This window comes from Myotis brandtii, unplaced genomic scaffold, assembly GCF_000412655.1.
Source record: "Myotis brandtii unplaced genomic scaffold, ASM41265v1 scaffold517, whole genome shotgun sequence".
Lineage (NCBI taxonomy): Eukaryota > Metazoa > Chordata > Mammalia > Chiroptera > Vespertilionidae > Myotis > Myotis brandtii.
In genome coordinates this window covers 1,703,409-1,714,598 of record NW_005369706.1, presented here as the reverse complement: position 1 = coordinate 1,714,598, position 11,190 = coordinate 1,703,409, and the positions used below count along the sequence as shown (strand labels likewise).

General features: G+C 40.2%; 1 protein-coding gene across 1 annotated transcript; it reads right to left on the bottom strand.

Moving 5' to 3' along the window:
• Nucleotides 1–2,311: 2,311 nt before the first annotated feature.
• On the bottom strand, nucleotides 2,312–4,308 carry LOC106723609 (general transcription factor IIF subunit 2-like). The gene is made up of 2 exons (XM_014548615.1): nucleotides 3,948–4,308; nucleotides 2,312–3,175 (listed from the first exon to the last, which is right to left on the bottom strand). The coding sequence occupies exons 1-2, from the start codon at nucleotides 4,050–4,052 to the stop codon at nucleotides 2,390–2,392; spliced, it is 891 nt and encodes a 296-aa protein (XP_014404101.1). The 5' UTR covers nucleotides 4,053–4,308; the 3' UTR covers nucleotides 2,312–2,389.
• Between the last annotated feature and the right edge of the window lie 6,882 nt (nucleotides 4,309–11,190).

The window sequence follows — 11,190 nt, the reverse complement described above, 5'->3', positions numbered from 1 at the left end:
CCCCAGCAGGTCCAGGGGTCCCCAAAGGTGTGGACGGAGTCGGCGAAGATAATATCAACAATATCTCTGTTTCTTTACTTTAGCCCAGAGATAAAGAATGAAAAGTGAAAATAGAGTTCATGAAAATGAAGTTTATGTGATCACACTGCTTGAGATCTAGAGCCTAGTTCAAAGAGTCAGAGCACAAATTAGTCGGTCTCTGAGGCCAGATTCTTGGACCTATCATGAGTGATAAATGATCACTACACTTGAGCCAGATAGATTTTTCAAAAGAATTATTTATTTTTAATGAGTTAGATAATGGAACATTATATAACAACTAGAGGCTCAGTGCACAAAATTCATGCATTGGTAGGGTCCCTAGCAGCCGCCAGCTGCTGGCCAGGTACTCCCTCCCTTCCCCTGGCAGGCCTGCCCCTGGTCAAACTCCCGGATGAACTCTGGTTGAGGGGACAATTTGCATACAATGCTTTTATTATGGAGGATGGGGAAGAAAACTTCTATTAAGTGTGAATCTCAGTAAAGTGAAAAGAGTCAGACATGAGAGCATACTATATCATTCTATATACAGGAAGTTCAAAACAGGCAAAACTAAGCTGACAGTTTATGCTCAAAATGTTTAGTGTTTTCAATAATAATTATGTTGCTAGTCTTAGTATTGTTATTTTGAGACTGTATGTGATATGGGATAGAACAACAGTAATTATGGGATTTTTAAATTTTGTTATCTCTTAAGAATCAGGATTACTAAAGTATAAAAGGAGATTCAGATATAATATAAAATTTAAGTTAAAAACTCTGTAGTATTGAATTGGAAATATCAAGACAATATATCTATATATCTATATCTAATTTAAAAGAAGTTACTGTGGAAACATGTAATTTCAAATCTTGCCATTGCCCAGCAACCATAATCTTATTACATACATTTTGACAATTAAAACATCCCGTGTACTGGCTGAGTTTAACAATCTCATCTATTAAATTTGGCCTTCCTGTGCTCACGATGTGACATCTTGCCAGATGTATATCAGCCTTCCTCTCAATCTCACAGTGGTCAAAAGCATGTTTATCAGAGCTAGAGAGTCCTGAAATAAAAGAAGGTGGAAACCCAGGTCGAAGGGAGTCTCTTCCATGACCAACAGTCATATTTTAGTATTGAATGAGAAAGCAATTCCAAAAAATCAATCAGGAATGACACCAGTCTACCACATAGATTAGCTATCCTATAGAAAAGGTAACAAGTGTTTAAGAAACTCTAAACTAAGTGTTTAAAAAACTCAAGCAGATAGTGTGATGAGGTAAAAGGTAACTAAAATTATGCTCAAAAAACCAGGTTTGAAGCAATACCAAAGCATAACTTCAAATGACATAGCTCTGCTGGGAACACTGCATCTGGCAGACACTGTCACCACAAAAACAAAAGGCAGGGGTAGATGACCCAGGTGTCTCAGGGCAGTCTACACATAAAAAGACAGGGTTTGGGGGAAGATATGTGCTACAAAACAAGCATGACAGGCATCCAGAATTATCAGTTGTACACAGATTTATCACACCATTATCTATCTGCTTCTTGACACTCAGCCTCAAATAATTAGGAACTGGAGGGCAATGGTGAAACAAGATTTGGTTCCTGCACCAGAACAATGCAGGATACGACAACTGGAGGCAGGGTAGGAAATAAGACCATCTTCCTTAATCGGAATTTTACTTTACAAAGGGTATGCAAGGATAAAAATTTTCCTAGTACAGTGGTACTCAACCTCAGCATTCTAGTGTTCTGTTAAGAAAACGAATAATACAGAAAAATATTTATATCAATGGATAGTTATTTCCTTGATTTGCTTTAATTACAGAACCTCTTAACCCCCAACTCCTAACCCCATCATGAATAATCTTGCTTAATACAAGTTAAGTCTATAAATAAGTTTGTCATTTCTCCTCAAAAAAAGAAAACACCAAAAAAAACCACTTCAGTAATTTTTCAAGAATTATTTACAAAATTTACCTAGAGAAATTAAAGTTTCAAAAAAGAGGAACAACTGTAATAATCTGAACAATAAAGATTTAATTAAAAAAAAGTAAAAAAAGGAGTTGAGCTTTTTTGGAGGAAGCTAGGAGAACAAAAGAAAGACTAGAAATGACATAAAAAACGACTTCAGGCTTAATGTTCAGGATCAGTCAAAAGGAGAATAAATTCACTTTTATTTCTTATGCAACTATTAATATTAAATATACTTGAAATTCAAAATAATGAAGCTGATGTTATAAACAAAAGAAAGCTGCATTAAGACACCCTTTCTGCCATTAGCACGGTGCATGTGAACTTACATATGATACACCTCTCTTAAGTGGTTCACTGTTAATGAAGCAGGACACATTAAAAGGATCAATGTGAGCATATACATACCACAGGCTGTTTTGTGATGTCCACCAAGTCCTTAAGATTATAATACTGATGTTTCTCAAAAGCCGAAAATAGCATGTCTAAAACATATTGTTTATCAGCTCGAGCTCGTTTTCCATCTTCTTTCTTTTTCCTTTCATATTCAACATTGTATTGATGATTGGCAACAGGTTTGTAATTGGTTGTCACAACTTTGTCCAGTTGTTGTGATAGCCGTACAGGTTTAGAAGATTCTATTTGCAGTCTCTTTAATCTCATGTAGTTTTCACTTGCAGCAGGTCGGCATTCAGCTCTTTGTACCACTATTCCTTCCAATGAAAGCTTACCTGATGAGCTCTCAGTAAATACTGTTAATGTTTGTCCTCCAACACTTTGCAAGACAAATGGGTGTTCTCTAGGAGCGCTGACTGAAGCTGGTTTTCCACCAATATCATGAATATTTGCAAGATCCTCATTCAAAGTAAATGACACCCCAGTCCTTCCTTGATTCTTGGCAATCCGCAGTTTCCCGACTTCACCTCTTCCAGGGGCTTTAGCCCACTGCTGTGACAAATATTTAGGAACCTTGACCAGCCACACTCTGGTGTTCTGCTTGGCGCCGGTCAGGTCGAGTTCCCCACGCTCGGCCATGGGTCTGTTGCCGGAAGAGGAGTGCGACCCAAAGCAGGGCTCGGGTGCTGGGGGCTGGGTGCTCGGGTGCTGGGACTGGGGGCGAGTGTCCGGAGCACGACGCGAGCCGCGGAGAGAGGCCGACGCTTCGGCGCCCAGCTGCCAGGTAAAATTACAGAATTAATCCTCTTTTCTTTTTAGACTTAGCTTGAAAACTCACTAGAAATCATATTACCATTTTTAGAACTAGACAGACTTACACAGTAAAAGCACATACTTTAGACAAACAAACTTAATCCTACACTACAGATACTTTACAAGGGAAATTTTGATCAAAGCTAGAACTTTAACTGCGTGATAGCAGGCATTCAAACGCAAATTGACCATATTGTCTCTTGCCGGGCCTGAGTTGAGTCGTGCCCTCGCCGGGGCGGGAAAGTCTTTCTTTGGGAATTGCTCTGGGCTACACCCCCATCCCAGAAAGCACGGAGCCACCGGCCGGTGCGCGCCGGAAGGGAGGCTCCCGCGGCCACTGGGAGAGGAGGCCGGCGTGCGTGCGCGAGACGGGGAAGGCGCGGGGAATTCAAACCTTCCCGCCCGGGTTTGGGAGTGCTGACGAGTCATGAATGAAGTTTAAGAGATCAAGAATTTGTGACTACATTTAACAGAGAAATCTCGGGCCTTTGGCATAGCTTTAAGCATCTGCTAGTAGAGCTCTCTCTCTCCTGAGACCCGGAAATTACCCATTTTTACACCCAGTTAAATTATATTTCCAAACAATACACTCCTAAAACGCCCTTAAGGTACTGTGGCGGCCGCAATTACTCTGGAGTGATCCCTAATGACATGCCTAACCTCCTTGCTTTTCAGCCCCCCCCCCCCCCCCCCTGTGCCCCTCGTTGGGCGCCAGAATATAAAGCACGTGGTTTACCTGGGGCTGTTTTCTCTCCACGCCCCCCACGGAGAAGGAGACTTGAACCCGTTCCTGCAATCTGGGAGGCGCTATTGGGATTGAGAAATAATGAAAGACAGACATAAAATAGATCAAAAGCTGGGCCTGGGTGGGCTTCTGTCCTCTTTGGCGAGAGGCAGAAAGACCAAGTCCCAAAGCAGCGTGTTTATTTTATAGTCCCAATGACAGGAAGTTACGTCACATCTGGGTGGGACTTCGACATCATGAGATCCACCCTCTTAACACTGGGCGGGATAGTCAAACTGGGTGGTGCCCAATCTTTTGACTGGTCACGCCCCCAAGGGAGTGGCTCTGCCTGCTCCCTGGGTCCAGCTGACATAAATTAAACCAAGTGTATTCTGATGGCCCTCAACAATCACCAAGTCAAATGATAGTTCAATTCGCCTTCTCAATCTTCATCTTGCACACTTCAGGAGCCAAGACCACCATGGAAAACCAGGAGCAAGTAACCCACACCTGGGACCCAGGTTATTATGTGGCTGTTACTAGGCAGTTTGTCCTCCCTATTGGTTTTTAATATAGTTTTTTTAAAAGTATAAACTTAATGTTTATTTATTCTTTTGATGGTTGAAGGAGGAAGTATATAAGAAAGTGGGATAGGAACTATGAGTGGGAACATTAATCAAGCATCCAATAAGGGAAATTAGAAATCAGAGGCAAAGAAAGAGAATCTCAGTTTTTCTGAACCCAATAAAGGTGGAAACTGATAGGTCAGTGAGAATCCAGTGTTATTTTAGAAAAGCAATCTGGTTGTTGGGGGACAAAGCTGCTTCTTTGGTGATGAGGGTGGGGGTTGAAATATGTGGTATTGTCTCCCAGCATTGGCTGTTGTTTCATGGCAGTTTATATGAATAGTAGAATTCAATGTTTCTTTAAATACACAAGGTTTATTTTTTTAATGAATTCTACGTTTCTAATGATATAACTTCTGAATCAATTTAAGTGCTTTGTAAAGTTAGCTTTTTAATCTGTTAAGTTTATAGCCGATTTGTGATTGTAGTATTGGTAAATAATCTAGATTTCTAGCCTAGATCCATAGGTCCACGGATTTCTTTCTTTTAGGTTTTGTAGAGAAGGCTGCTCCTCTTTTTGGCATATTTGTGTATGCTAATGTCAAAGGAGACTTTTTGAATAATACTTAGCTATAAAAATAATATAATAACATGTAAATAATATATACGAGAGCTCTCATGTATACTGATATGTAGAACCTGTCCCGAAGAGGTGGTGAGGTGACAGGAGGCAGGACTGTGCATAAGTTTCCAGGATTCCAGCACAGGCTTCTTCACACATAAAACACAAACTCACAATAATATTATTAAGAACTTTAAGATGACAACCTCAGTATCAAACTTCAAGCATGGAGCCCTGTATGGCTCCATGTTCATGAAGTTGACCCTGCTAATTACATTAAAGGAATTTTCTCCAATGTAAATGATGAGGGGTCACATTCCTTATGTGTTCCTGTTGTGTAACTTATCTTGTGCAAAATGGAAGGCTCATTCACATTGGTGATATTTACAGTATTTATCTCTATTACCTAAGGAGAGAGAAATTGTCCCATACTCATTGTTACATTCATAAGATTTCTGTCCACTGTGAACGGTCTTTTGTTACCTAAGGGATGAAAGAGCAATAAATGCCTTTCAGCACTCATTGTGTTCATAGGGATTCTCCCCACTGAGTATTCTCTTATTCATGGTAAGTTAAGAACTACAGCAGAAAGATTTTCTATTCTGGTTACACTCATAGGGCTTTTCTCTGGTATGGTTTGTCATGTTTCCTAAGGGTGAAGTAACACTCAAGGCTTTCCCAAAGTTACTGAGTTCCATTTTTTATTCTGTTGTATACAGTAAGGGAAAAACTTCTTCTGAAGGATTTTCTCTATTAATTACAATAATGGGATTTTCTCCAGTGTGAGTTCTCATGTGCATATCAAATGAGATCCCTTCCACTCTCTTTAAAAAAAAAGGTTAGTTGCAATGTGAAATCTGAGACCATATCAGTGAACTTTTCTTACCCCGTAACATAAAAAACTAATGGTCTCTCTTCTTTTACCCACACATAATTCTGTAGCCTGGCATTGTAAAATTGCAGTGCATTGGCCATTTGGAAAATATTAGTTCATTGAGTTAGGCAGACCTTCCACAAACCGACATATTTTACTATGCATTGTCCAAAAATCATAATTGTTAATATCACCACTGATCTCAACAGGAAGTGTTGGGATGGTGTCAAATTTATTTTAGCTGATACAGCTCTTCTAAAATTTTATTTTTTGTCTACAAACTGGATTTTACCATTAGCAATAAAGTATGTCAGTTGTTTTATATAAAATTATAGAGTCACTTTATTCATTTCTGAGAATATTTGGTAAATACCTAACTTTGAATAATTATTGTTTGTATTTCAGTTGTTCTTTCAAGTACAAATGGTGTTTCATGAAAAAGTGGCTAATTCACCTTGCAACAAATTGCACAAAGGCTTGTCCTTGAGACAATCACTAAACTTCAGCACATAGCAGAAATGCTTTATTTGCACACAGAATGTTAAAAAGAAGGGTACTCAAGGATTGAGATTTAATAAAATGATAATTTTTTATTGCTTCATCAAAGATATTTTCAGGTTAATTGCTGAGAGATTTGCCTGGCCCTCCCAGTGTGATCACCTGGAACTCATTTCTGAAAAATTGTGCTGAAGAGTAAAAGGATGAATGCCCAATTGCCAGGCTGTCTCCATGCTTTTAAGGAATCTTGTTATTTTATTTTTAACGTTCCTTTTTGTGAACCACTGTAGTCTTCCCCAAAGCCCTGAAAGTACTAGCAGGCTTATTTGCTCAAATAACTATTTTGGGGTCATTTGCATCAAGTGGGAGGCACATAGTAGTTCAGGAGGGGAAAGGGTCTTAGAATATAAGACAAAATGAGAAGAAAAGTTCCTTTTCAGAAAAAAGAACCAGCAGTTTAAGGTCAGTGAGGGAGTTGTAATAGACTGTTGAACACATTTCTGTTATCTGTTTGGAGAGAGGTAAATTGAGTCACTGCAAGATAATTGAGTCAGAAAGACCTAACACCTTGGAACTCAGGCCTGTGGATTAGGAGAGGCAGTGAGTTACAGATGGAGGTTAGATCAGTGTGTGCTCCTAATTTTTGCTGCGCTCTGGCATGGAGTTATCCTTGGTGAAGTTAGAGCTGTATAACTCTGTATGAGGGAGTGAGATTAATTGAAATTTCTTATGTTCTTACATTTTAGTATAGTAAAGCTTGCGTATTCTCTAAATCAAACAAGTTCCTCTAGAGATCTCAGAGAAGCTTCAAGGAAGAGTCTTGCTATCACCTGAGAACAAAGCAATCTTGCTCTGGAACTTGAAGCAGAAGGATTTAAGCTTGACATTATCCCCTAGCATCTCCCCTCCCCGCCAACTCCCATCTGCAACCCATAGGCGTCCAGAAATTAAGAGCTGTTGCTCTTTCTCACAATAGGGTAATGATGTCCTCTCTAAGTGATAACTTCTGGTTTATAATCAGAGACCATTCAAATTGCAAGGGATAGTTGTCTTTCTGGATCTTGGGTTGGTATCTCCTGATTAGGGGCTAAATGCTGGTTTATACTGACCCTTTTCCTAAATAAATTGGTGTGTTTTTTTCTGCAGTATTTTTTTCCTTTTGGGGTACCAGAAGAAGAAGACTGGCAAGTAGATTTATTCTAAAGAGGAAGACAAGAACTCTAAAGGATCGGTCTATGAAAAATGTCTGTCAGCCTGTTTTCTTGTTCTCTGAGCCAGCTGAATGGTAGTGGGCATTTGTTTCCTACCTCGAATTTTTGTTATCCCTCTATTACCTACAGCACATTTATACAGAAATCTATATAGAAGTAAATGATTATATATAAATGAAAATGTTTGCCTTTTTTGCCATAGGTGTTTTTGATATGTTTTTCATATATTAATTTTTCTTTCATTTCAGGCTAATTGGCCTCCTTTTTAATCACAGGGGTATTAATACAATGGTTTTTTGACTTGGTTCTTGTCCTTCATGATGATAGCATTGTGTGCAGCCAATCTGGAATTAGCTGATTGGAAGGTCAGACTTCACTTACTTTCCTCCTGCTCTCAAAGTATACAGTTTTGTCTCTTTTTTCTCCTGGTGGTTGCCCCATCCTGTGGCCACTGACCTATGCAACCAGGAAGTATAGACAGATCAAGAGACTACACAAATGGGAGAAATCCTGCTCCATGTGGCTCTGCCTCTCCGTCTGGCAACTCTTCCATGGTGCACTGTCTACGTATTAGTCCCCTCTCCTTGGAGTTCCTCAGGTTCACACTACTCTTTTGGGACAAGGTACAGTGAATGCTCGTAGATACTCATGATTTTGAGCTGTGATTTTGGAGCTAATAGAGATATGTAAGGTTGGGAGGGTCAATCTTGGAGAAAGGGAAACCAAGCACAGTATTGTAGTTAAGAACTCAGGCCTTAGAATGAAATAGACTTCAGTTTGAATCCAAACTTGACCACTTACTGCTCTGTGACCCCTTACAGATGTGTCATTGTGGTATCTGTCCTTCACATCTCAGCCCTATGCCACCTTTCCAATCTCATCTCCTGCCACATCCTTCTCATTGTCTACTCCACCCCCACCCCCCACCCCAACACTTGTATTTTAACCAGATAGAACTGCCTGGGAGTTCGTTAAAAAGTATATCATCTGGCCCCATCCCAGCCCTAATTACTAGAATTTGCACTTTATGAAGTGTGCATTAATGTTTAAGAAGTGCAGGCCTAAGCTACTTCCTAGAACTTCGATTCCTGGAAGAAACTATGTCACAGTATACTGTTGAGTATACGTGAATGTCCTCTGGAAAAGTATGACATACTTTGCAATTTGAAGTATTCTTTGAATTATTCTATGAATTAGTCCCAATTAAACAGTGTCCAAAATAAGAAATCCTTGAGCAGCTAGCTTCCTTGGTCCCTTCATTTCCAACCCTTTGAAATTCATCCTGCTCTGCTCTACTGGTTTTCTGGGAGTTTTCTTCTGAATCCAGAGAAAGCCTCGGCACCAGGGAGAAGTTTTAGCAGACTCAATCAAATGCCTGCTATGTATGATGAGATAGTGAGTGCTAGGTACAGGATGAGACATAGAAATTGAAAGACTGTCTGGCTCTCAGGAAATTTTTTTATTTAGTTGGAAAGACACAGTCATAATAAAACAATTTATGCCTCTTGTCATCTACCATCACCTTCTCTGATCCATTACAATAATTATGTGATGTTGGTAGGGAAGGATTACTGCCTTTTTTTTTTTTTTTAAAGAGATCAGATCCAAAGATATTAAGGGATTTATCAATGTCATATGGCTGTTGAAGAATTAAGATATGGCCCGGCCAGTGTGGCTCAGTCATTGAGTGTCAACCCAGGAACATGGAGATTGGGGTTTGATTCCCTGGTCAGGAAAACATGCCCAGGTTTTGAGCTCTATCCTCAAATGTTTCTATCCTCCTCTCTTCCTCTCTCTCTTAAAAACAATAAACATAAAAAGAAAGAAAGAGAAAAGATGAGAAAAGAAAAAGAAAAGAAAAGAATTAAGATATGTATCTGTTTTCCAGCTTCAAGTCCAGGGTTGTTGGGTGTTTGTTTGTTTGTTTGTTTGTTTTTTAAATATCGTGGCACATTGTACCCTCTAATGCCAAATTAATTTAAAGTAAAGAAAAAGCAGTACAGGAGTGTAAAAGTAATTGTGGTAGTTAAGAGGAGAGAAATCATTAGCAGGACTCAGCTAGGCAGAGAAAGGGGGTGGGCAATCCAAGAAGAGGCACTGGAGGGAGATGAGCTCAAGGCTGTTCAGTTGGAAAGACACAGTCATAATAAAACAATTTATGCCTCTTGTCATCTACCATCACCTTCTCTGATCCATTACAATAATTATGTGATGTTGGTAGGGAAGGATTACTGCCTTTTTTTTTTTTTTTAAAGAGATCAGATCCAAAGATATTAAGGGATTTATCAATGTCATATGGCTGTTGAAGAATTAAGATATGGCCCGGCCAGTGTGGCTCAGTCATTGAGTGTCAACCCAGGAACCTGGAGATCGGGGTTTGATTCCCTGGTTAGGAAAACATGCCCAGGTTTTGAGCTCCATCCCCAGAAGGGGGCAGGCAGAAGGCAGCCAATCAATAATGTTTCTCTCTCATCATGTGTCTATACCTCTCCCTTCCTCTCTCTCTTAAAAACAATAAACATAAAAAGAAAGAAAGAAAGAGAAAGGACGAGAAAAGAAAAAAAAGAAAAGAAAAGAATTAAAATATGTCTATCTATGTTTTCCAGCTTCAAGTCCAAGGTTGTTGGGTTTTTGTTTGTTTGTTTGTTTTTTAAATATTGTGGCACATTGTACCCTCTAATACCAAATTAATTTAAAGTAAAGAAAAAGCGGTATAGGGGTGTAAAAGTAATTGTAGTAGTTAAGAGGAGAGAAATCATTAGCAGGATTCAGCTAGGCAGAGAAAGGGGGTGGGCAATCCTAGAAGAGGCACTGGAGGGAGATGAGCTCAAAGGCTGTTCAACGAATAATGTTTAGACCAATGTTCTTGGGCTATTTGGAATCTGATTGTTCCAATCCAACGGAATGAGGCATCTGAACTTCCAGGTGTGGGTACCACTGTGGTGCCTTCCTTGGTGGAGAGTCAAGGAGACATGGCTGCAGACACAGCTGAAGGGACTAACAATGGGCCTTTCTAGGCGGGGTGGTGTTATGGGCCACCGCATTTACTTCTTGGAAGCATCTAGGACTTGTTTTGGACAGTTGAGAGCAGTGTCTCTCGCCTTAGGGACATATGGGTAGATGGTGTGCACTAATTTTCACAGAAAACTAGTGAACTTCAAAAAGTGGTCGAGATTAAGATCAATGAGAAGTGTGAGCATAAGAGCAGGGGACAAACTCGGGAGGATTATAAAGGTGGTTCTTCCGGTGCATCTGCGTGGAAGATCTGCAGTGGTTTAGACCCAGAAGGAAGGGGTAGGTGATTCAAAGTAAAAAAGGCCCCTGCCCAGGAGGGAGCTGCCAGCCCTCTCCTAGCACTGAACCTCCAGGCTGGCCCGCCTTTGTGACGTGGCCCAGCCCCCCCAGCCCGAGCTCGGTCTTTGTAGGTGAGTCCCCAACCCAGCGCCCCGCGGAGCAGAGCTGGGCCATGGCAGAGGCGACCGGG